Source organism: Sesamum indicum, linkage group LG3 (assembly GCF_026168435.1).
Source record: "Sesamum indicum cultivar Baizhima isolate 11 linkage group LG3, ASM2616843v1, whole genome shotgun sequence".
Classification (NCBI taxonomy): Eukaryota; Viridiplantae; Streptophyta; class Magnoliopsida; order Lamiales; family Pedaliaceae; genus Sesamum; species Sesamum indicum.
In genome coordinates, this window is record NC_142659.1 from 781,467 (window position 1) to 808,805 (window position 27,339).

Sequence of the window (27,339 nt, forward strand, 5' to 3'; positions counted from 1 at the left end):
TATAAAATTGAAATCTTACTACCACGAGTTATTCATTTGTAGCTTGCACATGTTTATGATCATCCACATTTTTTATTGTAAGAATGTGTAATTTTGGTTATAAACATGTTTGCTACGATGATCGATTCCGAGGAACTTCTCATGTGTGTAAAGAGAAGTTTGCCAGTCCTTTGAAGATTCGCGACCATATCTGCTTAATCAATTGCAGTCCTGTTGATACAGAATCTGCAGAACAACTGTTACAGGAGCTGGCCACTCCGACCAGACTGCCTAGAAATCAATTCCCTGTGGACGAGCAACCGGATTACCTGTTCAAGAATTCAGAGGAGAAAAATCGAGTGATGAAACAAAGGAACAACGCTTGTTGTCCAAGAATTCGGACAAGACGAATCAAAAGAAGATGGCAGTAGAAACACAAAATATGACGTCGCTGGAAGAAATTGTTACAATATAAAGGAGTAGTACTCCTCCTTTTATGATTTTGTTGCAGTAATGATGTGGCGATAACTGTTAGTTAAATTTCAATGAAGAAGTGATAGGGACCACAAAAAGCTTCCTACACCTTTAGGTGTTAAAAAAAAATAAAAATGGCACTTTCCTCTAAATAAATTAAGTTTACACATGTGAACATAGTTAGAACCTTACACTATTGCGCGAACTCTTGAGTCGTTTGAGGTATATTACAATGTAAATGTGTAGTTTGTAATAGTTAAACCAGCATGATATCAATCTTGAAAATCTCAAAAAGCCAAACAATGTTGTTTTAAATGTCTCGTCTTAGTGCAGTGCGTACAGTTGTGGCTTTTCTTCCATTGATTTCTGGTATTTGTACCTCCAAAGACTCTTGCCTGCATAGCCATACTTTTTTAAGGGTTCCCATAGGTGGAGCTCACCTTTCTCCGTCTTTCTACTCGCAGCACAATGGCATAAGCCTTGGATACATCAAGAACTGCATGAGATGGTCCCTTTGGTACAGGTTTGCTTTTTCTTTGGAGGCATCACAAGTGCATGATGGAGTAGCCACCAAACACCCCAATTCATCCAAGAGTTTCTTAAGTAGGCGGAAACAGAGAGAGTTCCTCGTGTAGCAGATGCAATTTCCCTCTGCAACTGATAGACCATGGGTCCATTGCTGACCCCAAATCTTGCCTCTAATTCCAGCCAAAGATCTCTAGTTATGTCACAGAAAAGATCCCACAATATCCTTGGATATAGAGTTGAGAATCCAAGAAATGACCATCCCATCCGCCCTTTCCCACTGTTCAAATCCTTCATTTAATTCTTCAGGTTTAGTGTTTTTATAGTTGATGAAACCCGGTTTCATTTTGCCCTTAAGGCAATTTTAATGGAACGACTCCACGAAAGGAGGAAATTTGTGCCATCAAGCACATATGACATCAATACGGTGCGTGGATTATCAGTGGCCTCTACTCTCAATCTGTTTCTGCTTTCTTGCTTTATCTTCTTGTTTGGTAGGGCTCGTCATGGTTAGAACTGTAACTATTTCATACTTCCTCGCGAACTGTATGAAGAAATGAGAAAGTATGTGAAGAGATGCAAGCAAACATATTGTAAACCGACATGGAAATCAAGAAAACCAGCAACGGTAGCTTTCTCTTGGATGTGAAATTCTCTTGTATATATCTGGTGGTATATTTAGCTAAGTATGGTATATTTAGCTAAGTACAGCAGCTCTATTTATAGAGCTAACAATGATCAACTACTAAACTGTTATCTCAACTAATCAACTGCTATCCTTAGAATTAATCTAACAGCTACAAAGTAGAAAAGAAGCGCGTGCAGAGGAGAAAGCAATTTCAACTACTCTATACACAAAAACATAAAAAGAAAGAAGTTGCTCAAACACTATAAACCGTATAGCCAAGAGCACGTCTTCTTCCCTTGACGCGCTTGCTAGTTAACATATACTACATTCCATCTTGAGTTATATAATGTTGTAATCCTTCACTAATAATTTGACTTGTAAGAAAGGGCTGTGTATATCACTAGAAAATATGAATATGAAATGCTTCCAAATCCACAGACCTCAGCAGCAAAGCTGAGAGGCGTTAATGGAACAGTACAAAAAGCGCAGTGCACAGAATCAAGAGTCTGGAGGATCCACATTCCTCTGGAAGTTTGGTGAGCATGCAAGGTTTGCGGGAAACTGATGGATCGAGAGGAAATAGACACCTTCAAGTCCAATCCCATCTGTATATTCCAGGTAGTTTCCCTCGCTTATTTGATCTCATGTTAAAGGGGAATGAAGTTAATCATTCAGCATTGTTAACTATGGTATATCCATTCTTCCCAGCCCTAGGAAATTAACTGCATAAGGTGTCAAATCGCGTCTTAATGTGTATGACTTCTATGCATACATTGCAGAGTCTTGATACTAAAAACTTTGGCTTGCATTAGACCTGAAAGCTGCTGCAAATGTGAGAGTTAATCAAGGATTCCAATTATGTAAATAACTGTGAGATTTTGAAACATCATCTTAGAACTACATTGCTCACATATTGCTTTTGTTTACATCGTATCTTAAAACAATGACCCAGCAATATCAAGACTTCGCCTGTCAAACTGTGCACGTTAAAGGGGCGAAAAGGGCATATCCTGGTATTATCACTTTTGCCACCTTGCTGCGGTATAGTTACTGAAATATATCAATTGTTCTCATCCCAAGATATCTTCCTTCCTCGTATCAGAATCTGTGAGAGCATATACTCATCTTACATCTCTATCTCAGTTCAATCTTAATGTGTTCTTGAACCATAAATCTTTGTCACTGGTTGGTATTGGTCTCTGCTTCTCCATTCTTGCATTAGAACCAATATCACTTGTTAGCAATATACAATTAAGGCAAAAGACTTGTTCTAAAATACCACTCAGTCTGTTTCCCATGTTGGTTGGAATCTCAAGTTACATTACGTCTTTTTTCTATGGAGTTTGCAGCACAGGGCAGCAGGATTGTATGGACAACCACGGATGGAATGGGGACAGCAAAGAAAGATTAGGAGGAGGAAAAAATGAGTTGTTGTGGCATCCTATTAGGGTTCAATAGATGTCGACAGAGCATTAGAATCCTGAGTTAGTGCAATGAGACAGACAAGAGTCTCAGACACTTGTGTAGCTGTAAATTCAGTAAGCATGTTGTCTCCAAGGCATTGCTCCCTAAAGAACTCCCGTTCTTCAGCAGCAGCAAAATGGCAAATGATACAAGCCTTTTGGTAATACAAACAGTTCCTCGGGTATTTATTGCTCAGACATAGAAACAGGAAAGATGAACTACCATTGCTGGAACATGAACTTTGAAGAAACTGAGAAAATCATGGGCTGCATTCCAGGTTCAAGAATCTGAGAACTATCTGTGTTTATCCAAACGATCCATTCTCCTTCAAAAGTCGGAGATATTAGAAATTCTAACACAGGGCTGCTACCTTCTTGTGAACCTTGCGACAGCATAAATCTGGGCACCATATGCTAATGCAACATAAAACGATTCACAAGAACCTGTTAATTTAATTGAGCTAGACACTTCAAAAAGAGTAATTCTTTGGCTCAAATTGGAATGCAAATAGAAAAGCTGAGCCCAACAAGCAAAAGCACTCTATAATGTGATACAAATAGTTCACTGCAGCACTCAAAATTCTTTTGCAATCATTGCAACAGCTAACATAAATGACAAATCAACCTACATCAAACATAAAATTATATGTAATTCATCTCTAGAACACAATTGTGCATTTTCGCAGAAGGGCGTCAAGATTCAAGAATATCATATGTCAAGTTTCTTTTGCTTCATTTCCAAAGGATTCAAGCAAGCCAATGATGAAAACTGGACGAGAACTTAAAGCCATGATAGATCAATAATCCTTTAACGAGCCAGTATGATTGCAATTACCCCAAGCTATTGCAGCGAAGCTGCAGACATATGTCGGTATTCCTCTTAGACAGCAAACACACAGAACGGATTTACGAACGTAATATCAGAAACTAGATAACGGTAAGTCAAACCAAATGATAAGTTCGTTCTACCCTCCATAAATCACAGTATCCTTTTTCACTTAAGATCATGTAACTTGAACGACTATATGTCACATGAGAATCGCCATTATGGCGAAATACAGTAACCAGCTCAAATTTTGTAATTGAAGTAATATTTCACAGGACAACTGCTTTAAATAAAGGAATACAGCAACCAAGGCTTGATAACCATGTCATAAGTAACAGGATACAGAACAACATGTACTATAATCAAAATCCACCAAACAAAAAATCGTGAGGTAAAAGGGGCATCCGCATCCCAAATTTAATTACGATTAATTCCTTTTATGCGTATTCATGAAGATTACACCTTCACAGCTTTAAATGCAGGGTGAAGCAACCCAAGATCGTCTCTCACTTCAAGAGGGTTGTTCGTCTCATTCCGGATTCTTATCACTCTCCGACTGGCAAGTGACTTATGAGTAAAGCCATACATCTGCAGGATCTGATTGTCTCCAAAGTTGAATGCACGGTCCATCTGTTTCAAGCATCTCTCGACTGGATAATCTCCAAACTTCCCACAAGGCTTGCAACCGACAAAATGAGTCACAAGGGGCCACCGATGATCACCAAGACCTGGATGATAATTCTCAATCATTTCCTCGTACCTATCAACCAAGATCCCCCAGTAACCATGCAAGTAATATGCATTCTCAAGATAAACCTTATTCCCCCACTTCTCCCTCTGCGTTGCCAATATATACACCATAGCAGATTGATCATCCGCTTCGAAAACTGGTCTATCCTTGAGCTCCCTCGTCAAAAGCTTCCCAGCTTCCTCCCTAATCTTTCCTTTAGGCCCCATTGGCGACCACGTATCAAGAATATCCAACGACCACTGACAATTCCTCAACAAGAAACTCCCGGTGTTCAAACCAATCCAATTCTTCTGATCATAAATCATCTCATTCCACCCATGCATCACAAAATTATGGTCCTTATACCTCTCCCATGGCAACTCAAATGCCATATCTGTGAACATCGCATCACTATCCATCCACCACAAGAACTCCACCTCCGGATGCGACAACAAAAGCTTCCGAATCAACGGCAGCTTAGCCCAAAACCCTGCCATTTCAGCATCTAGCAAGGCCATATTGTAAAAGATCTCAATTCCATGAAGCCTGCAATAATCGATCTTATTCTTTATCGACTTCAACAAGTAATGATCTCCCACCGGGTTCTCACACGGCTTCGGAGAAGAACCAGTAACCAATAGAACTCTAGGCTTATTCTCAGCAATAAAATTCGGGAAATCCGGATTCTTTTTCAACCATTCAGCTCTCTGCTCATCCCAATCGGATATATTCGGCCCAAGACTATACGGCTGAGATGGATCCCGCTTAAATTCTGGAACCCCATCATCCTCATCCTTCAAAATCTTAGTTATATCAAATTCAGCATAGTTATTGGTCCCACTTCCCGTACTATCAGTCGCTTTCTGCTGCCCTTGAGCCACCACCGTCGCCTCCTCCAAAACCCGCCGAGGCTCGACCCTCTTGCGGATGTAGGAAAAGGTTTCACGGAGCTCATCGAGATCTTTCTCCGGCGTCCCAAACTTTCCGGCGCCCAGATTTCCACGCAACATTATCACAGTAAGGAAAAGGCATAGAAGGGTTAGCTTACCGTTGCGCAGCAGCCGCTGGAACTGGCGGGCCCGACGCGGGTTCAGCAGCCGACCTAGCATTGCGATCAAGAATGCGCCTCCGAGCTAAAATCTTGATCGGGGATTCGCAGTATCAGATGCCGCAAATTCAAGATTCAAAAATTGAGGACTCTTCTCAAAGTAAATCAATGGGACTGGGGAACTGGGGTCTGCGATTCCGCCATAACCTGGGAATGCAATTCGTGGAAAAATATTGCAGAAAAGTGGGATCTTGGAGGGAACCTGAGATGGGTTTTCTTAGGGAAAAGAGGTGAATTGTGTCGGTGGAGAGTGGCAAGAGAGTGGAACGGTGAAGGATGTAAGAAAATTGGAGAAGGTAAGAACAATATGAAATTTGGGTTTCAGACAGCCAATTTTTTCTTTTTTTCTCTTTTTCTTTTCCCCTTTTTTGTCTTTTACGTATTTATTTTTATTTTGTATTTATTTATGCTTCATTTTTCTTTTATTTATTTTTATGTGTGTGTGTGTGTGTGTGTGTGTGTTTCATCAAGAAAGTCAGTTTGGATCTTACTTATCACATGCAGTATCATGCACTAATAAAGAGCATTACTTTTTGAAGTTTTTGCCTAAGATGGGGCTATTGAGCTTTCCTGGCGACATGTTATTTTTATGTATATAATAAATAATTTTTTATATTTTAAAATATATTATAAATAAAATAAAATATATAAATTATAAATTATATTTTTATAAAAATTTAATTTAAAAATATTATCAACACAACAAAAAAATTAATGTATTGATATTAAAATAACGTGGAATCACTTTTATAAAAAAAAAATTAATTATAGTTGATTTTTAAATGATCTAATTAGGAGTGTAATGGTCATATTTAAAAATTAGTGTAATGATGTCACCAATGGCAATTTGCGAGTGTAGCTATTTTTTTTTTTTTTAAGTATAGATATGGTGCACACATATGTTTAAATTTTAATTTTGTTGGTAAAATACATAAAATTTTAAAGATAAATTTCAACGATCTCTCCTGAGGTTTGACACAATTACGAATACCCCCTTGTTATTGAAAAATTACAAATATCCTCTGATATTTGATAACATTATGTAATCCTTAGATTGAGGTATATAATTATCAACTTTGCCCTTACTGTATTTTTTATTTAAAAAAAAATTAAAAACTTATAAAAAAATCGAAGGGGATGGATGGAAAAAATGAAAAAATTATGAAAAATTATCCACTTAGTTCATAAAAAAATATTTTTTAAAAAAAATAAATAAAATTATAACTTTCAATCTACAAGGGCATTTTGGTCAATTTACCATAAAAAATAGATGAAAACATAACGGATTGGGCTAATTGTTAGACAACCGTTAAAATCAGGAAGTACTGATAAATTTTCAAATAATTAGGAGTATTTGTAATTATGCTAAATATCAGGGGAGGTTATTGAAATTTACCAAAATTTAAATTAAAAAATCTAGTTTTAATAGTACACTTTAGTTGGATTGATTGGACTTTGATTTGGGTAAAAAGTTTCGTAAGAGAATATGTAAAAATAAATTCTGGGGTGTTTATAGTCCCTTAATTCATGGACTCTTCTTATATATATTAGTATAAAAAGAAATATATAAATTATATCACATCATATAAAATAAGGTGAATAGCAATTTACCCCCTATAATATCGAAAATTAGTACATTGCCTCCTTACAAAAAAAATATGGCAATTTACCCCTCTATACTTTTTAAAATAAATCAATTTACCTCCTTATATAGGGAGGTAAATTGCTTCATCTTAAAAATTATTGGGGTAAGTTGTTATATTTTAAAAAATATAGGGTGGTAAATCGCTATTTATTTTCTCTTAAGGAGGTAATTTGTTCATTTGCAATATCACAAGGGGGTTGCTTGCATTTTTCCCTATAAAATAATCTAATATATGATATGATATGATGTATGTTATTTGATCCTTTATTTACAAACTATTACTACAAAATATGTTGGAAACAATTCAAAGATTTTAATTTTTTGCAAATTAATATTGATGTATGTTCGAATTTAAAACTATGGTCTGAATAAGGAGATCCAAGAAGAATTAAATAAGCTTGAAATCTAAGAAAACCTGACTCGCAAGATAAGAAACAGTAAGAATCATAACATAAAGACCATCCGATGCTTCAATTAGCAAGGCCTAAAAGGTGGAAGTATGAATATTGTAAGAGAATATTACGTAGTGAAAGTCGTATATGGGATTGTAAGGCTGGTATTTTAAAACTTCTAAGTTATATGATTACATGGGAACTACTGATTTAAGAATTATCGGGTGGCTATCATGTTTTGTACATACGGGGGTTTAGGTCGATCCGTGATTGAGTCTGTATGACCGTAAAGGAAAATGCATAAATCTTGACCTGTTTTGGTATTAGGCAAAAAGTTAGGGGTATTTATGTTAACGATCAAGACATTAAGGTAGCTCCATATCAAGTACTCCAAATATTAATTAAACTTATTCATTACTAGTGGCAGCGGACTCGTCCTGCCAACTCCGCGACGGACTTGGGACCTATCCCACTAAAATATTCATTGGAACGGGTCTGACTCAATTATTATTTGTTTATTAATATAAGATTTGAAAAATTCAATAAATTAAATTGTTCCACAATCAGATTAAAAAAAACCCTCACTTTATATATATCAAAATAAGATATAATCGAGATATGCCTCGAACGGATTGGGATGGACCCAATATCCAACCCGACTTAGGATACCCTATATATATAATTAATATAAAAAGAAAATGGTCTCCATACTCACAAATAACGGCTATTGACATCGCCATATTGATTTTTTGTGAAGTAAAAAATATCAATCGACTAATAAGATAACTGACTTATTCAACTTTTCAAATTATACAATAATTGATAAATTATTTTTCTAATATAATATATTATTTATATATTTCACTCTTATTTAAAATATATTTTGAAATATATAAATTTATTTATTATTTATATAAAAAAATAACGTGACACAACGGCTAATATATTGTCACCCGCTGCTTATTCCACAATATCTTTGTTTGAAAACAACGCAAGTTCAAATACTAGAAAGTTCAATTACAACACGTTGGTAGAAACTTCTAATAGTAGAGATAAAAAGAAATATATGTAGATGAAGATTTAGGTTAAAATAGTCCAAGACAAAAGACGTGCAAAGGTGGCGTAAGAACGCAAGTGCGATTTCAATTATTACGAGTACAATTATTTAATTAATTAATAATGAAATAGTTTTTAATAATTATAACTATGAGCTGTAAAAAGGAAGGTGAGATCTCAATTCTTTCAGTTTGACCACTCCTCATTGGTTGAATAAATAATTTAATTTTTTTTAGTCATCCTATAAATCATTAAAGTTGCCAAAAAAATTCTGCATTTGAATTGATGAATTTGGAGTCGTAAAATTCAAATCCGATAATAAATTATTTGGGTTCGTTTGGATAATTTTTAAATTAAAAAAATTCAAATTCTTAAATTTTCAATTATCTTAAAGTAGAGTAGTTTAATATTGTTTTTATCAAATTCATCATTCAAATTTATTAATATAGCCTTATAGTTGGGAAATTTCTGTGGACACATTGCAAAACTCCAGTAGGACGACCCAAACTAGTTATAGACAGTTGGGAAATTTCTATGGACACACGATAAAACTCTAGTAGGACAACCCAAACTAATGATAGCCAGTTGAAAAATTTCTGTCGATACGACAAAACTCCAATAGGACAACCCAAACTAATGATAGCCACCCTGCCACAAAAGATGTCCGAGAATTTAGGGAGGACGGTTGACGTACATCATTCGCCATCTAAAAATTCAAAAAATTTATCCCAAAAAGGAGTTTTATCGAATTAGGAGGATAAGATCCAACCAGTCAAGAAATATGAGCTGGAAGATCCCGTTGGTATTTGAAGTCTATTTTCGAGTAACTATCCTCTTGAATTCCTAAAGGATTGGATTTTCTTATGGCGTTTTGGGAATTGACTATTTAACATTCCTAAATTACCCTTTTCCCCAATCACCGTTGTTGAGCCCATTGGACCTTTCTTTTGTCCACTTTTCAGTCCATTGGACCAATTGAGCCCAAGCCCATCTAACGCACGGCCCAGCCCAGTTCAGTATTTCATCTCCGCTCATATTTCAAAATTCAAATACACAAATATTCGCAGAATCTCACAAAAGTTCCATCTCCGATTGTTGTCGCAAGCTCGTACCAGCTCACAAATCGCTCGAGAAAGATGGTAATTTTGATTTTCCAATTGTTTTTTTTTTTTATATTTCTGCTTCAATTGTGGATTTGTTGAAGTTTGTTCGATCTAATCCGTGCTAACCCTATCGAAATGTGTGGTTTTGCTTTGCGTATTCGTAAATTATGCATTTCAATTTCCGGTTTCTTGTTCGGGTTTTGGTTTGAATATGGGATTGTCCCTTTCTTTCTTTTTCACTTGAAATTTGAGGGAGAAAGGGTGGATTGGAGGACTTAATTTTCATGTAAAATAAGTGGAATGGGGAACGGCAAATTCTAATTGACTTACATCAGGTGGGAATTACTATGTTATCAATCGAGTTTTGAATTTCGGAAAATATATTATATGATGTTAAAAAAATTTTGTGCTACCGTGGGTATCGGGAGCGGTTAAGTGCTACACCAGTTTAAACTGTTGCCACTTTACTGCTCTGTACACTGATTAGAATTTTATCTAAATGCAAAGTTGTAGGTTATGTAAAAGATGAGTAAGCTGGCTTAACATCTCTTTGCTTCTATGAGCTCAAAAGTCTGAACATTTGAAGGCCTATTAAGAAATATTGACATGGAATTGTTTCAATGAGCTTATTGCTTAACTTGTCCAAATTATGAAGATGGTTATATGGTTTTGTTTTCAGTAGTTAATATGGTGAATTTGTTTGTGTGAGATGTAATAATTCTTTGAAGTATATACTTGTTGCCTCTTAAATTTAAGTTATCTAGTATGTTTTCATTTTGGAAGTCAACTTGAGTGATCCAATTTTATGTTATTACTTTATTGCAAATGTTAGTTATCTGGTGAGTTTGTACAAGTTTATTATCAATGGTTTAGCGTGTTGTTCCTTAGTAATACTTAAGTAAATGCACCACGCTTTTGCTTGCAGGATGGGCATGATGCAGATAATACTAAACAAAGCACTGCTGACATGACGGCGTTTGTAAGTTCTGTCCAATTGACTCCTCATATAACTGCCTAATGTTCTTTGTATTTCTCTTTTTTCCCTCCTGTTCGATGACTTTCCTGGTATAATTTTGTCGTGATTTTACTTCTAAGCTCTCTTATGGGATATGCTTTTATCACATTTCTTAGAGGCCCTCTTCTTGGTGCTGGGAGGCGGGTTGGGGGTATTTGGGTTTTTCACATTATCACATACTGACTTGCATGATTAATAGTTATCAGTACCTTTACTAATGCTCTATTTTCATTATTTAGGTTCAAAACCTTCTCCAGCAAATGGTGAGTAACTAATACTAATGTTTGTCGTGATTCAGTAAATCTTGCGCTGGGTATCTATACTAACGTTCCTTTCTCTTTGCAGCAAACTAGGTTTCAGACAATGTCGGAGTCCATCATTGGTAAAAATATCCTTCAATTACGAGTTATTGGTTGTGTTATCCTATATGAAGACATAAAATAGATGTTTGCATAAAGAAAGAATGGGCATGCAATGTAGTGTAAAACTAGTTAGTATTACTTTCAATGATATGTGCACCTGGATTAACAATGCTCATCATGATCTGCCATACCTATAACCGAATTTTTATAAGATTAGACTATTCATACAATGAATGTTGTAATGATTTAAGATTCAACTTTGGACAAATACATGCCCACAAATCAGCCATCCTTGACGCAGCATGGCTAATGCAGTCAAATTCGTAATAACTGAGACATATACAGCTTCAATTCCTTAACTGTGTTTTACTTGATGAGATGGGGAACCGCATTGATGAATTGGAGCAGAGCATCAACGACCTTAGAGCTGAGATGGGTCAAGAAGGTTCTCCGTCTCCTTCTGCTCCACTGAAGGCAAGAGAAGAACCGAAGTCTGCTGAAGATAGTTAATGGAAAAAGGATGCTTATTCATCACCTTTGATCATTTGTGATTTTTACAATGGGAATTGTAGTACCCCCGTTTTGTTTTCTCCCCAGTTGTCTCCCATGATATATTCAGGAGGCACTCTATGAGCAAAGATTTGTAATTGACGGTTTCTTGAGATGGGATTAGTTTGCTGCATTTTGTATGTATTCCTGCAACGGAATTTGGTGTGCGTATTGACGTGTAATGTACTTGCCTTATAATGTCAAATGACTTGGGTTTTGGAGTTTTATTGCTTTGTATTGAGCTACCTTAAGTCTTTTGATCTGAGTTATACTACTAGTATAACCAGCATTCATTTGTCAGATCGAATGCTGGAATTTCTATTCATCAATTTCGCAAAGTTTTTGCATTAGAACTATGTCATATGTTTGTGTTGTATAGACAGTGTCTGTAATATTTTTGTTCACTTGGATTTTCATGTACTGTACTCCTTTTCTTGAATTAGTGGGCTTTCAATATACTTTGTAATGAGGAAGTTTTTTCCTGAATCCCTTTGCCATATTCTAACATTTAAACAATCTTTACCAAAGTAAGCAGCGAGGAGAGTAATCAAAATGTTGTTTAAATTTTGTTCAGATTATTTACTGAGTTGTAAATTTTTACTTTAATCTCTAATTTATTTGTTAATATAAGAGGATAATTATACTTCCCTCTTCTGCAATAAATTAATAATAAGTCAATTAAGAGTATATATAAATTTTTGTCCAATTTTTTTGTTAATATTTGCAAATTTTGTGTATTTTAACTAATGTAGGGACTTATTTGCTAGAAGAAAGCAAATTTTAGGAATGCAAGATATAATTTTTCAAATAACAGAGAATTGGTGTGTCATTGCATGAAACAGGAGGAGAGTGTAATTATTCTTTCTTAAATACGTCGAATTTTAATCGATCAAACAACAATACAAGAAAAGTTGATATTTTATGTTTACATTAAGAGTAGATTAGCTATGACATATCACGAATATCTGTTCGTTGTTTGAAAATTTATTCAGTCTTGATATTTGATAAAATTATGTAATTATTAAATAAAAGTTTGAAATTATCAATTTTGTCTGTGCTGTATTTTTTTAAATTAAAAAATTATAAAAAAGTCGGGTAAAGTGGATGGAAAAATGTAAGGCATAGATAGAAAGCCAATAGGCAGTAATCAGTTTGGCTAATTATTAAACGATGGTTTAAATTAATAAAATATTAATAATTTTGTAAATAATAAAAACATACTTATTATTATGTTAAATCTCGAATAATAGTGAAGATTTGAACCTCGACTGACACGTTAAAACGAGGTGACCTTTCTCACTCAAGTATTCCCCAGGAAAGTTGGAGATTAACACACACACACACACACACGCCCCACAGTCTCTGCAGGAATACTGACACACGGACACCCCCCACAGGCAAGAAGAGTGATGGATGGAAATCTGAGCCCAACAAACCTGGAATACTATGAAGACATGTTCAAACTCCAATCCTATGCTACTCTCCTGTCCTCCTTCTTGGTAAGTTTTCCCCCTTTCTAATTCTAACACACACATATTCTGGGTGCGTGTGTGTGTTTGTGTATGATCAAAAGTTTTCAATATTTTTATGATTTTATTGATGGGTTCTTGAAAAAGAATGAGGATGGCAGGCAAACTTTGGTACTTGACTCCACAATATTCCACCCACAAGGGGGTGGTCAACCTTCAGACAAGGGTTCCATCTCCAATCCACTGTTCAAGTTCATAGTTGAGGATGTTCGATCCAAGGACAAAATTGTGAGTTCTTTTGGTTTGAATTTCTTTATATCTGTTGGATGTTTTTTTCTATCTTTGATTATGTTGCTACTTCAATTTGTATACCGAGTTTTTTCACTTCATTCTCATAGGTGTATCACTATGGGCATTTCGAGGACTCCAGGAAAGATGAGAATATTGAGAAAGGTGCTCAAGTGTTGTTAACTGTGGATGAAGGTAGGCGCAAGCTCAACTCAAGGTATCAAATTTTCAAATTTTACATTGTTTTGACATAATTTTTAGCCGGTTATCAATTCTTGAACTTGATTATTATGCATTGTGTTTGTATTCTTGCTCGACTCCGTTTCGATTGGACAAGAAAAATGCGTTATTCATATAAATGGATGAACTTTGATGTCAAAAGATAAAGAAAATATTTTAGCTCTCGTGTAAGTTCACATTTTTGTGAATTCTTTGTCGTGGCTGTTACCGGATCTTGGATTTGGGCTTTTGCTTGTGTACTTAATTCCATCGAGCTGCTTATCATTCATTCTGAGCAGGACAATCTTGTTAATATAGCTTAAATTTTTTTGCTTCGCAGGCTGCATTCAGCCGGTCACTTGCTGGATATCTGTGTGAGAAATGTCGGATGGGATCACTTGGAGCCGGGAAAAGCATACCACTTTCCAGATGGGTATGCGTTATAGGCATTCGGAACTTTATTCTCTTAGTGATACTTAGTTTTGTCCAAGCAGCATGTTAGAGTAATATTCTACCTGCATTTCTATCGAAACTTTCATATGAAACCCCACGATACTGAGGCAAAAGCAATACTAGATTAGCTCTGAGGATGTCCCAATCTTTACAAGTAGTAGACACTTCAATTGGCTGAATAAATCTTATATTTTGATCAGTATTAAGATGTTGACTCGTAGATTTCATGTTTGATAAGTTTAATGTGCCAAATAGTTGACAAACTTTCAGGCCATTCGTGGAATACAAAGGCGAGGTTCCGCACAATGAGTTGAAAAGCAAGCCAAAGGAGCTAGAATTAGAAGCTAGCAAGTTGATCTCAAAAGGAGGGAAAGTATGCATTCCAATCTATTCTTTTTTAGTTGAATTAAACTTGCTTGTTATGTGTATTGTCTCCTAATAATTCCATGTTCCATCCAGGTTTCTGTATCCATTTTGCCATATGATAAAGCTTCTGAACTCTGTGGTGGTTCCCTCCCGGATTATATACCCAAGGTAAGAAGAAAATTAATCTTGATGTATTTTTATTTTACCTGCAATCTCTGTGCTTCCGGCTACTACATTGAAAGTTTACCTAATGAATATACGGTGATCAGGATCAGATCACAGTGAAACCCCATCTGAAGATCTTTTGACATCGTTTTCTCCACACACTTTGGAGAAAATTATTGGATTTTACGACGCCTGTTTTGTTACATTGCAATACATAAGTAAAACATGTATGAAAGCAAGAAAGAAAGAACAAAAAAAAAAAGAACTACGACCACACAAACTTTTCCAGGTTTGGAGATGAATTACTCATGTTTTTATGACCACTTAAGTTTCTTTTGCTACGACGCAATAATCTTACAAAAGAATATACGGTCGTCCAATGATTGTGATATAAAGTATTGTAAACTTACAGAAATCCATGGCAATAAACTTGGATCCATGAAAGCTCAGGCTAAGTGTAATCGTAGGGTCAGCTTTTGTACTCCATTAAGTTCGATTATTTTTGTACATGACATTGATCCAAGTATTTGCATTTACATATGTTGCTGCAGAAAGGAATAAGACATTGATGAAATGCCAGTTAGAGATGCTTTGGTTTCTGAGACTATGTTTTTCTGCTCTTTGACTTTTCAGGACAGCGCTCCTAGGATTGTGCAGTTAGGGGATAGCCTAGGATGCCCCTGCGGTGGTACACACGTAAACGACATCAGTGAGATTTTGAACCTAAAGGTACTTATTAGTTTAAAAATGTAGCTCAGTGGTCTACAAATTCATGTCTTGATGCTCTCTTTATCCACATGCTGTAATAAATTCTCCACTCTTCTATGTTGTTACATAGAAAGTAACTTCTTGAATCCAATTTTTTTACATTAATTAAGGTTACTTCATTAATGAAATCCACTATATCCCGATTTCTGGTTACTGCAATAGCTGCGGCTGTTACACGTGGAATTGGCATTACTCACATGGCTCTACGTAATAACAAACAAGCCTGTGTAAACGTAGTTCTGAAAATGCTTCTTAGTATATCTGTCATAGTTTAGAGGGAACAAGAATGTCTCTATCTGCCTTGTAATATCTTAATGAAACACGTATACCATAGTATACTACAGCACATACATCTCACCTTTGTTAACTTCACAGCACATCTTAATATATGTTGCATCTGTTTTTCATCCTTAATTCTTGCTCCAGATTACACTCGCGATCATGTGTTTTATTGCTTGGATTTCTTGTTCGTTGCTCTTAGATGGATGCACCGGGTTTTACATGAAATCTACCTTTTTCTGAGACATTCTTGTATCTTCTTCTTCGTTCAGGTTTCACAAATTCGGACAAGAAAAGGAGTGACAAAAGTTTCCTACAATGTCGAATAGTCTTATTTACGATGCTATGACAGTTACACCGTCAGTTCAATGAGGCTAAGCTTTTAAATACGGCTTTCCTAAGCATCTGCGTGAAAAATAGACACCGAATAGCAATCATCAGAGCACTGCTAGCTGCTGTTTATGGTACGACCGTAAGAGGTATACTGTAATTTCTCAGAATTGAGGGGTTCCTGAGGAATATACCTAAAACCTCAGGGTGCCAGTTGTGGAAATAGCAAGAAAACAAATTGAATTGCTGTTTGGGGAGGTAGATAAATGTCTGAATTAAAGCAAGAACATGTGCACATGAATGGATATGGTCACATGAAAATCAAATCAAACTCAAAACATGTCTCTTTCAATCAACTGAAGTTTATCATTCTCTTCTCCTAAACAACAAATTGAGTGGTCACAAGACAATAACTCACTTATTTTTCTTATCTTAGAAAGCAGCAACAACTCAATTGTAAGATTTTGCCTAAATTGTTGTTCATTACATACGCTCAAAGTTTCTTGAATTTCCTCATCTTTGGTCCCCTCCTCTCTGTAGTTTTTGTCTCAAGACTCCCAAGAATTTGCATCCAAGATGAGAGCAGCAAACTGGGCAAGAAGACCCTTCACCAAGTAACATCAAGTGTGTGTGCTTTTTAAAAATGATTAAGGGATAGTGTAACTCCCCTCGTCTGAGGTTTTGGTGTAACTATAAAAAGATTTTATGTGATTTAAAAAGTTATATTTAGTACCCTTAATATTTATTTTTATCTAAAAAATAGATCTTTTCATTAGTCCAGTTTTTCAAATTTGTTGATATTAACAAAAATATTAAATAAAAATTTATGTTCACTCTCGATTGACATATTGCTACATGTGAGAAGGTATATCTTCATGGAGTAGTTTGGTTAGAAAGATTTGTTTGTTTTGCAATAAGTCAATTAGGGGTAAATATGAATTTTTATTCAATTTTTTTTTGCTCATATTACAAAATTAAGTGAATTTTGACTAACGGGAAGATCTATTTATTAGATATAAACAAACATAAAAAATATTAGATATATTTTTTTTAAGCCACAAGAGGTTTATCTGTAATTACACCAAACCTATTATCCCTTCTATTAATGATGTTAAGGAATGCCACATCCCATGTTCTTTGACAGGCATTCATTAGATTTATTACTTGATTTGTAATATATCAGTAAAAGTTAATAGGGAGTAAATTTTATTTAATTTTGTTTTGCTCATATCAACAAATTCGATAAATTGAATTAAAGAAGAAATTTATTTGTTAGATAAAAATAAATATAAAAAATATTAAATAAAAAATTTATCTATAATTCCATCAAATTTTAAAAGAGATGAGTGTAATTATCGTTTATGTTGTTGATGTTTAGGAATTCCATATCCCATGTTCTTTGATGGGCATTGATTAGAGTTATCAAGTACGAGGCATATTTCACAAATCATACAAATGGAATGCATTGTAAAATAATCTTTGGTGCTCTAAAAATAATATGAAATTCTTTTATGATATAAAAAATTGTAATGAATATTAATTAATTATGATTATGCAATAATTTCTAGCCTTTTATGCAAACTCAATGCCAAAAGCCCAAAACAATAGGTATAACTCGTGCTAATTGTTTTCGTTGTAGCTAAAATTATGAAAAATGTTGATTAATCATAACTAAATTTTGCTTTTGTATTGTTTCTGTTTGATCATGATGGATAGTTTTAAGGATTAATTTATACTTAAATTCCATTAAAAAATGCCCTGGACAGGCGGTGAAAACTACCAAGTTGGAGTACGGTAGGGGCAAAGGGAATTTCTGGTGGAGCGGTGAAATGCGTAGAGATCGGAAAGAACACCAACGGCGAAAGCACTCTGCTGGGCCGACACTGACACTGAGAGACGAAAGCTAGGGGAGCAAATGGGATTAGATACCCCAGTGAAATTACATTTCCCCAAGAGAAGTTTTAAAATTATACTTATACTACTTCTGAAAATTTTTTATTTACACCTTATCCATATTTGTTAAAATTTGAAATAAAAATGTTGACGTTAGCTAAAAGAAAGTTATATAAATTTTCAATTTTGCCCATCATTTAACATTCTCATGTATATTTTTATACTTATAAAGGGATAAAAATATATATAATATATATATGGAGAGAGAGAGAGGAGTGAGGTTAATATCATTATATTTTCTCCCTAATACGTATAAAATTATTACATGAAAGTATTAAATGATGGATAAAATTAAAAATTTATATAATTTTTATGCTAACATTATTATTTTTCGTCTAAATTTTAATAAAAAGGGGTTAAGTGTGAACAATTTTTATGGAAGGGGGTGTAAGTATAATTAACCCTAGTTTTAGTGAAATTTGATGAGCATTGGCTGAGGAAGGAGCAGGGTTGAAGGGGGGAATTTCACTGTTCTAAGGTTACTGTAGGATACTATGTTTTGTTTGTAGTGAAGGGTAGTGTAGTAAAAATACATAATACTCCCATCAATGCACCAGTGTTCGCAAACCCATCCGAACCCGCTAAAAGGCATATCAAATCCGCCCCATTAGAGGTAAGTCCGCCCCAGCCCGATTGCCATCCCACTGCTTCTGTTGACAAATCAAGCAGCGTAGCGTTGATATATCTGAAGACATCTTGACCTTTTCCCAGCCAGAAACGTCACTCCATCAAATTCTTTTATCCGTGGCATTCTCCCTCCTCATCTTCCAGACTTCCACCTCCCCCCCCCCCCCCCCGCCCTCTCTCTAAGATTGTTGTTTCTAATACAGACATCTTCATAGGATTTACCTTTGCAGTTTCTTGCACTTCTACCTTGGCGTGTTTGCTGCTGACAGTTTGCATACACTTGTTCCATCTGCTGCTTCCGTTTCCACCTAACTGCGTTATTTGTGCATGAGATAGCATTCTTTGAGGTTTTTGCAGTATTTTGGGTGTGTTCTTGGTCAGAAACAAGAAGGTGAGTCAGGTGTTTCTGCAATTTTTATGTTCTTCTTACAGTTTGGAGTAATGGGATTGTGTTTTTTCAAACATTTTGACCCCATTTGAAGGTATGAAAGAGTAGATAAAGATTTCATCTTTATAGTACTTATTGGTTTTTCAAACTATTTGAATTGTGTAATCCAATATGTTGTATCTATAGTCCAGAAGACAAGAAAAAGTAGGAATAGTATGCTGCTCACCATGAAAATTAGGTTGTCTCCCCACTGCCCCTCTTATGAAAACAACTCCAGGGAGAATGTTGGGATTTTGTTAATCTCTAAGAATATGTAATTATATATAGCTCCATCTAAAAAATGAGAAATTATACTTTTCTCTAAAAAAGTTTTAAAATTATACTTGCATTTCATTAAAAAAAATCTATTTACACCTGACCTTCTTCCGCCAGCGATTGGACAAAAAATACTAACATTAACAAAAAAAAAATTACAGTAACTATTAATTTCAATCATTGTTTAACATTCTCATATATATATTTTACTTATAAAGAGATAAATATGATATATATAAATGGACTGAAGTTAACATTATTAGATTTTTTCCTCTTATAAGTACAAAAATAACTAAATGAGAATGTTAAATAAGGGGTAAAATTAAGAATTTATGTAAATTTTTTTGTTACATCAGCATTTTTCATCCAAAATCTAACGAAATGAGGTCAGGTGTAAATGATGAATTTTCGGAAGGATATTAGTGTAACCTTGAAACTTTTATAGGGGAAAGTGTAAATTCGCATTTTCCGAGAAGGTATGAATGTAATTAGCCCTTGTAGAAAAATATTTGTGGTGGTTTCTTAGTTGTGGATGTTACTGATTGAGCTCCTGTTTTGTTTCCATTTGTAGACATAAATGATGCTTGATGAGACCATAAATGATTCAGATGGTGAAATCAAAGTGAGTTTTGGCTATAATTGCAACTCCAAGAGCGATGAGTCTTACAGCAAACCTACTCACATTGACATCCCTTCAGCCGGTAAGCTCCGCCGAGCTAGCCGGTCCTTTTCTTGCCTGTCCGGTGCTGCATTGAGTGCCAATGCAACTCTAGCCAACACAAACATATGCAATGGGTTGATTGGGGCAGAGATACTCCCAACTCTAGACTCTCCCACCTCGTTCCGTCGGCTTCCGTCTTCTCCGTCTCTAACGAAGATCGATCTTTTGTCAGCTTCACTCCAGAACAGCATGTCGAATTTGAACTTTAGTCTGCACTCACCGAGAGAGACGCTTGATTTTGATGCAGTCTCGTTCAAGCCCTCGAGTGTTCCTACTAGAAGTGAGAGCTTCCTCAATGCAATGGAGGTTTTGCAAATTGCTGGAGGGGCTGCAGGTGAGGACAGAGTTCAGGCTGTTTGTTCTGAAGAGAACGGTTGGTTGTTCTGTGCCGTTTATGATGGATTCAATGGGAGGGACGCTGCTGATTTTCTAGCCGGGACGTTGTATGAAACGGTTGCATTTCACCTTAACTTGCTTGATTGGGATCTTGAGGAGGAGCCGTTGGACGTTTGTAGTAGCATGTCTATAGAAGGTTTAAAGGGGGACGGCTCTTTTAGGCAGAGTGTGCTTGAGAGCCTTGAACGTGCACTCGGTGAAGCAGAGAACGAGTTTCTACAGATGGTCGAACGGGAGATGGAAGACCGTCCAGATTTAGTATCCATAGGGTCTTGTGTGCTGCTTGTTCTGCTCCATGGGAAGAACTTGTACTTGCTCAACATTGGTGATAGTCGAGCCGTATTGGCTACCTATGATGATGATGATGGGAATATGGAAGAAGGGGACGGCCTCCGAGCAGTTCAGCTCACGGAGAGTCACACCGTTGACAATGACCTTGAGAGAATCCGACTCCTAAACGACCACCCGGATGACCCTTCCACGATTGTGGGCTGGAGAGTTAAAGGGAAACTCAAGGTTACTAGGGCGTTCGGAGTTGGTTACTTGAAAAAGGTACAAAAATGTCGGTTCTGATCATTTACATGTACATCTATAAAATTCACGTCATCTGAAGCCTTTTTCTTTCAGAAAAACATGAACGATGCTTTGATGGGAATTCTTCGGGTCCGTAACCTCATAAGCCCACCATATGTATTGGCAAAGCCGTCACTCAGTGTACACGAGGTTTCAACCTCAGACCATTTTGTCGTACTGGGAAGTGATGGCTTGTTTGACTTCTTCAGCAACAATGAAGTTGTGAAGCTAGTGCATTCATACATATTGAGACACCCTTCTGGTGATCCAGCCAAATATTTGGTCGAGCAGCTTGTTGCAAGAGCAGCAGATTCAGCAGGTTGTCTACTTGTAAACAGTAGAAAGTTTGAGGATTCTTGAATTAGTTAGCTATTAGGACTACATGAGACTGCTGCAAATCACATACTATGCCCTTATGTTTTTTCAGGTTTTAGCATGGAGGAGCTGATGAGCATCCCTGCTGGAAGAAGACGGAAGTATCACGACGATGTCACTGTTATTGTAATAATCCTTGGCAACAACAACCGGACCTCAAAGGCGTCAACGTGTCTATGAACATACGAGTTCGACTCAAAATCCTCAAGATAGAGTTGATGTATTCTTACAGCATCCGACCCATCTGTATATGGTAGTTATATTACATGAACAGTTATGATTATCACAAGAGCCAAAACCATTCGCATATGTGTAATAATGCGTCTTCTTTCTTTTATTCCAGCACTCAACTAATACACTGTACTTCACTACCTATACTAACTCCCGTGGAACACACACATTCCAACACTCCCTCCTCAAGCTAGAGCATGGTGGAGATCAACCAGCCCAGCTTGCACGTCAACTCAGTAAAGTAGCCTACGGGTAGGATCTTGGTAAACAAATCTGCCGAGCTACTGGAGACATGAGAAGGAGATATGAAGCCTTCCTTGAACTTATCTCGGACTAAGTAGCAATTAATGTCCATATGCTTAGTCCATTCATGAAAAACCGAATTGATTGTGATGTAGAGGGCAATCATGTTTTCACGGCAAAATGGAATAGAAGCACACACATGAGCAAGTAATCCATTGCAATTCGCACAATACCTAAGTCTTACTCATATATATAAAAAGAGACCGTTTACTGCATATTACAAATACACAATCATCGATCATATGGTTTGCTCATCTTTTCGTCTCTTTCTCGATGATAATTTTCACTTCACTGTAGCGTGACACCAGCAAACTGACCAACCAATGAATTTTGCTTGAAGTTTGTCCAAATTGCATTTTAGTTCAAAAAATAGTCAAATTATAGTCAAAATCTTAGAAGTATGTTTCTTAAACATCACATACAAAAATTATCATAATATATCCAACCAAATAAAGTTACATATAAAATGTAACAACCCCAAGTGAATTAATTGCAATGTTCATTCTAACAAAAATGTATTTAAATTAGATCAGTGAAAGGTGTGGATGTAATAACCTTAAATCAATGGGTGGTTGAGTACTTAAAGGAATATATATTTTTTTAGTCTTAGTAAAGCATTATCTATAGATTCTATACTATTTATCAAGGCTCAACGCCTTAAAATAATTACTTTGATGGTCAAGATATAGATTGCCCAAAGTACCCTTCCTTTTTTTCCCCTCATAAATAATTATACTGGTAAATTACAGTGGACTCTCGTAAGATTTGACATAATTGTAATTACCTCCCATTATTTGAAAAATTACAAATACCCTTGTGATATTAATGACATATAACAAACACCCCTTGTGATAGCCCATTGTAGGGGGTATTTTTTAAAAATCACAAATACCCCTATAATATTAATGACGTATAACAAATACCCGTTGTGATAATACATTATAGGGTGTATTTTTAAAAAATAACAAATACCCCTATAATACTAATGACGTATAACAAATACCCCTTGTAATAACACATTATAGGGGGTATTTTTAAAAAATCACAAATACCCCTATGATATTAATGACGTCTAACAAATACCTTTGTGATAGCTCATTGTAGGGGATATTTGTTAGACGATCATTAATTCCAAAAGGGTATTTATAATTTTCAAACAACGAAAAGATATTTATTATAACAAATTTCAGGATAGTCGGTTGTAATTTACCCTTTGGTCCTAAAAACTTAACGTCAGCCTCAATTTTTAACGTAATCCCCCTTTTGGTCTTGAAATTGAAAAAAAAAAATCACATATGGGACTAAATGTGTGAATTGATCTGAGTGTGGGACTAAAATTAGAAACAGTTCCATTTATGGGACAAAAAATGTAATTTACCCTATAGATTACCAACTTCGCCAACTAAATGAAGTCTTATTTGTGTTAGAAAGCAATTATTACCACAAAAATTAACATTAAATTAAACTCAAATATATTTAGGATAAATTACCATGAGTTCTCCTAAAATTTGTCATAATTTCAATACTCTTGTTGTGTGAAAAATTATAAATACTCTTTGAAATCAATAATCATCTAACATAACACCCTAAAATGGGATGTCACCAAAAGACATTTATAATTGTCCAAACGAGGAGAGATATTCATATCTATTGCAAAGTTTGAGAGAGTTCATTGTAATTTATCCTATATATTTTTATTATGATGATATTATATCAACTTTTACAAAAATTTTATTGGGCAAATTTTGAGTATTATACTTAAAAAAGTGAAAGAAACTATAAAAAGTAAACAAATTTAAATATACCCAAAAGGAGAAATCAAAAGAAAAGCAGCGTTTTTGCGTTCTCACAGCACTGCGAAAAGCAGCCACCAGAGAAAAAGCTCTGAGTTCGAACCAAAACAGCTACTTTTCGCTCCGGCGGTCGGGTTTGCAGCTCTTTTTCCGGCGAGGGGATCATCCATGGGGCAGGAATCGTTCATATACAGCTTCGTGGCGCGGGGCACGATGGTACTGTCGGAGTACACGGAGTTCACCGGCAACTTCCCGGCGATTGCGGCGCAGTGCTTGCAGAGGTTGCCTTCTTCCAACAACAAGTTAACTTACAAATGTGATCGCCATATTTTCAACTTCTTAGTTGAAGATGGCTATGGTAATTACTCTTCTTTTTCTAACTTTTCTTCACTCATTTGATTTATAAAAATCTTGATAGTTGGTTTCATTGTCGTGAATTCCGTGGATTCGGAGTTGGAAATGAAATGGGATTCTTGGATCTGTGTGTGAGGCTGAAAAGTTGGAGTCTTTGCTTCTTTGTTTTTTTTTCTTTTCCCCTTCTGGAAGCCACAGTTCATGCAATTAGTAAAGTTTCTCTTTTGGAATTTTATGAAAGTTGGTTTGCTTTTCTGGAGTTGTGGGGAATTGGGTTTTCGATCTTTAATTGGAAAGTTGTTTTAACTGCAGAAATGTGAGAAACTTGGGCTAAATGGTTGAATTCTTGCGATCATGGCTGGGAATAAAACTAGCTTTTGAGTAACTCAATAGTTAACCTGCAAATATTAGTTACGTGGATTTATTATTAGTATTCTGACCATAGAGTATTCATCAAACAGCCTCTAAGTTTTGTATGTAAAGAGAGAGCAATCTCTTCATTTCAGCAGATATTGAAGTTATCCTTTAAGCAAGTTTCGTGAGTTTGCTAGTTGTTGTGCTTAGGACGGATTCCTTCTAACACGGTAATCCAACTACGTCATCTGGTCAGAGTTGTGGGGATATCATAGATATAGTATTATTTAGTGGTAGTGAGGGACTGTAGAGCTGAAGTTTGTGTATTTCTTCGTTCTATAACTGTGAGTCGTTAGCTGACGAGGCAAACAGGTTTATGCTTTCTAACTGAAAGATTATGTCATTTGACAATTTTTGTATACTGGTTATGGTTGCGACTTAAAGGATTGTTTGAATGAGGAATCTTTCTTGGCTGCCTCTAAAGAAGCATAGAGGTTTTGCTTCTACTCACTTGACACCATGCTTGCTGATCATGCAGCTTATTGTGTTGTTGCAAAAGAATCTGTCGGGAAACAGATCTCCTTTGCATTTTTGGAGCGGATCAAAGCTGATTTCAAGAAGAGATACGGTGGTGGTAAAGCAGATACAGCAGTTGCCAAAAGTCTGAACAAAGAATTTGGGTATGTTCAAACTGAATGTGTTCTGTTAATTCCTTTTTGCACATTTGAGTTGTCGAGAAATGTGGAAAAGTTGATAAAGACTGCAAAATGCAGGCCACTATTGAAAGAACACATGCAATATATCATCGATCATGCCGATGAGATCGAGAAATTATTAAAAGTTAAAGCCCAAGTTTCGGAAGTCAAAAGTGTTATGCTGGAGAACATAGACAAGGTGTGTGAAATGAACTGGAGAAATATTAATGCATGTCGACTACTTCTTTGTTGCTTTTGATTGCTTTCAGTAATCTTTTGTGCTGATCCTTCAAACGATCTGTAAACCTCTTGCCTTTTGGTTCAGAAATATGATTATAATGTGAAAAGTTGGCCTTCGAAATGAAGAGACTATATGATGCATGTAGGATTCATTGCTTTTTCATTGTAATTTTCTTTGATATATCACTTGTCTTCTCTCAAAATTTAATGTGAACCCGAAGTCGAGAAAAAGAAAGTGGCCGACACCACATAAGTTATTGTGTATTATTAATTTCTTCTCTCTTTCAGACTATTGAAAGAGGAGAAAACTTAACCATTCTTAGCAACAAGGCTGAAGACCTTCGTGATTCGGTAAGTCTATTCTTACATATCTTTTTGCACCGTGTCCTAAAATCAGATTGACCATCATTCTGAAACACCTGTCTTTCTGAATTTAGGCGCAAGAATTCAAGAAAAAAGGGACACAAATCCGAAGAAAAATGTGGTATCAGAATATGAAGATAAAGTTGGTTGTGCTCGGAATCATCCTCCTCTTGATTCTCATTATCTGGCTCTCTGTTTGCCATGGTTTTGACTGCACAAACTAGGACGTTGCTCATCTCCGTTTGGACCGACATACTATGATCCCGTATTCAAGAATGATCCCCGTTTATGCAAGGTAGTCAGAGAGCTTGATTGATGAGGTTCCGTTATCATTGACAGCAACTATTTTCCTAGGAAATTCATGTTTGTTTTTCGTTTTCTGTCGTTGCAGTGGGGTTCTTTTCCATTTTCTTGCTCATGTGATTGGTGTCACAGTCTGCTGTAAAAATCTACAATAGTTTTTCATATATATACAAGAAAAAGATAGAAGATGTTTGTACAATTCCTGTCGCCTACTCCAACTCCCGTGTTCTGCATTGTCTGAAAATAGGCATCTGCAGCAACTGATGTCAAGGATTGAGATGAATCATGAATGTCTCATGTGTAAATCGCATCTACACTCGAAATACAGGCTTCCTCGGCTCAAACACATTTCTAGTGAATGAGGAAGCCGTTGAGCACATCTGGTGTAGCAGTATCATAGTACATTAGTACCCTCCCACAGTACGGACCGGTGTCCGATTCCCCGGATGCCCATAGGAACCATACTATTTTATTTTTGGAATTCAGTATTTGGTAAATTGATGTAATGTTGTTTGTTGGCCAAACCCACACACACCCAAAATTGGGTCCAAATCCCACATTTGACATTACCAAAAATTTCCACATCAACATGTCCTAAGATCAAACCCCCCACACACACAGACAAATGTTTTGACTAAATAGACTTAAATTTTGTGGTTTTTATTTTTTTCTTTAATTGAAACCTATCAATATATGGAATATTATTATATTTTGCGATCTTATTTATCAAGAGATATAGAATTGTAGGGTTTATGATTTAATTTGAATTTTGGTCAGCATTAGGTGGGAATTTATTATGATGATGTATTTCCTTGCTACGAGGATTTAAAATGATATTGAACAAATTTGCCAGTGAACTATTTAATGCAGTGGATCATTTGAAAGATAAATTATCAAAATATTTAATATAGTAGGTCATTTTAAATAAAATTTTGGAGAAAATAAAAAACAAGATGAACAATTGATAGTGGAAGTGGGGAGTAAATATGTAAAAAGATAGTCCAACCAATATTGGTTGTGTTCAAATCTTGGCACAATAGAATCCAACACCAAACTCTAGACTTAAAAAAAAAACTATAAACAAGACATTGGACTCAATTAATGCAGATATCCAACCACGTAAATAAGACTTAACAATACAAAAACGTAGACTTATAATTTTG

At 35.7% G+C, this 27,339-nt stretch overlaps 4 protein-coding genes and 1 pseudogene across 6 annotated transcripts; 4 read left to right on the plus strand and 1 right to left on the minus strand.

Moving 5' to 3' along the window:
* Positions 1-4,143: 4,143 nt before the first annotated feature.
* Positions 4,144-6,066, minus strand: LOC105157058 (xyloglucan 6-xylosyltransferase 2 pseudogene; annotated as a pseudogene).
* A 3,752-nt stretch (positions 6,067-9,818) lies between these two features.
* Positions 9,819-12,082, plus strand: LOC105156889 (heat shock factor-binding protein). The gene is made up of 5 exons (XM_011073141.3): positions 9,819-9,965; positions 10,855-10,908; positions 11,184-11,207; positions 11,290-11,332; positions 11,677-12,082. The coding sequence occupies exons 1-5, from the start codon at positions 9,963-9,965 to the stop codon at positions 11,814-11,816; spliced, it is 264 nt and encodes an 87-aa protein (XP_011071443.1). The 5' UTR covers positions 9,819-9,962; the 3' UTR covers positions 11,817-12,082.
* A 1,050-nt stretch (positions 12,083-13,132) lies between these two features.
* Positions 13,133-16,915, plus strand: LOC105156890 (threonyl and alanyl tRNA synthetase second additional domain-containing protein). 2 transcript variants are annotated; one of them, XR_016064653.1, is made up of 9 exons: positions 13,133-13,354; positions 13,472-13,612; positions 13,723-13,829; positions 14,172-14,264; positions 14,555-14,657; positions 14,744-14,818; positions 15,449-15,544; positions 16,135-16,341; positions 16,733-16,915. XR_016064653.1 is itself a non-coding variant. In XM_011073142.3 (8 exons), exons 1-8 carry the CDS (start codon positions 13,265-13,267, stop codon positions 16,189-16,191), a joined length of 762 nt encoding a protein of 253 aa, XP_011071444.1. In that variant the 5' UTR covers positions 13,133-13,264; the 3' UTR covers positions 16,192-16,561. The 2 variants fall into 2 exon arrangements, 1 of the variants encoding a protein (XP_011071444.1); XM_011073142.3 differs by lacking the exon at positions 16,733-16,915 and having other exon boundaries at positions 16,135-16,561.
* A 1,703-nt stretch (positions 16,916-18,618) lies between these two features.
* Positions 18,619-22,225, plus strand: LOC105156891 (putative protein phosphatase 2C 40). Of its 2 annotated transcripts, XR_016064652.1 has the most exons (5): positions 18,619-19,163; positions 20,047-21,144; positions 21,220-21,484; positions 21,593-21,793; positions 21,884-22,225. XR_016064652.1 is itself a non-coding variant. In XM_011073143.3 (4 exons), exons 2-4 carry the CDS (start codon positions 20,053-20,055, stop codon positions 21,718-21,720), a joined length of 1,485 nt encoding a protein of 494 aa, XP_011071445.1. In that variant the 5' UTR covers positions 18,621-19,163; positions 20,047-20,052; the 3' UTR covers positions 21,721-21,877. The 2 variants fall into 2 exon arrangements, 1 of the variants encoding a protein (XP_011071445.1); XM_011073143.3 differs by lacking the exon at positions 21,884-22,225 and having other exon boundaries at positions 18,621-19,163; positions 21,593-21,877.
* A 1,653-nt stretch (positions 22,226-23,878) lies between these two features.
* LOC105156893 (vesicle-associated membrane protein 724) lies at positions 23,879-26,375 on the plus strand. Its single transcript, XM_011073144.3, has 5 exons — positions 23,879-24,225; positions 25,114-25,255; positions 25,349-25,469; positions 25,799-25,861; positions 25,948-26,375. Exons 1-5 carry the CDS (start codon positions 24,036-24,038, stop codon positions 26,095-26,097), a joined length of 666 nt encoding a protein of 221 aa, XP_011071446.1. The 5' UTR covers positions 23,879-24,035; the 3' UTR covers positions 26,098-26,375.
* Positions 26,376-27,339: the final 964 nt, after the last annotated feature.

Coding starts and splice junctions, on each gene's coding strand:
- LOC105156889 (XM_011073141.3), top strand. Junction 11,208..11,289: donor AAAACCTTCTCCAGCAAATG/GTGAGTAACTAA, acceptor TTCTCTTTGCAG/CAAACTAGGTTTCAGACAAT. Junction 11,333..11,676: donor GGAGTCCATCATTGGTAAAA/ATATCCTTCAAT, acceptor ACTGTGTTTTAC/TTGATGAGATGGGGAACCGC.
- LOC105156890 (XM_011073142.3), top strand. CDS start 13,265: ATGGATGGAAATCTGAGCCCAACAAACCTGGAATACTATGAAGACATG. Junction 13,355..13,471: donor CTCTCCTGTCCTCCTTCTTG/GTAAGTTTTCCC, acceptor TTCTTGAAAAAG/AATGAGGATGGCAGGCAAAC. Junction 13,613..13,722: donor TTCGATCCAAGGACAAAATT/GTGAGTTCTTTT, acceptor TCATTCTCATAG/GTGTATCACTATGGGCATTT.
- LOC105156891 (XM_011073143.3), top strand. CDS start 20,053: ATGATGCTTGATGAGACCATAAATGATTCAGATGGTGAAATCAAAGTG. Junction 21,145..21,219: donor GAGTTGGTTACTTGAAAAAG/GTACAAAAATGT, acceptor TTTTTCTTTCAG/AAAAACATGAACGATGCTTT. Junction 21,485..21,592: donor AAGAGCAGCAGATTCAGCAG/GTTGTCTACTTG, acceptor ATGTTTTTTCAG/GTTTTAGCATGGAGGAGCTG.
- LOC105156893 (XM_011073144.3), top strand. CDS start 24,036: ATGGGGCAGGAATCGTTCATATACAGCTTCGTGGCGCGGGGCACGATG. Junction 25,470..25,798: donor TGCTGGAGAACATAGACAAG/GTGTGTGAAATG, acceptor TCTCTCTTTCAG/ACTATTGAAAGAGGAGAAAA. Junction 25,862..25,947: donor CTGAAGACCTTCGTGATTCG/GTAAGTCTATTC, acceptor TTCTGAATTTAG/GCGCAAGAATTCAAGAAAAA.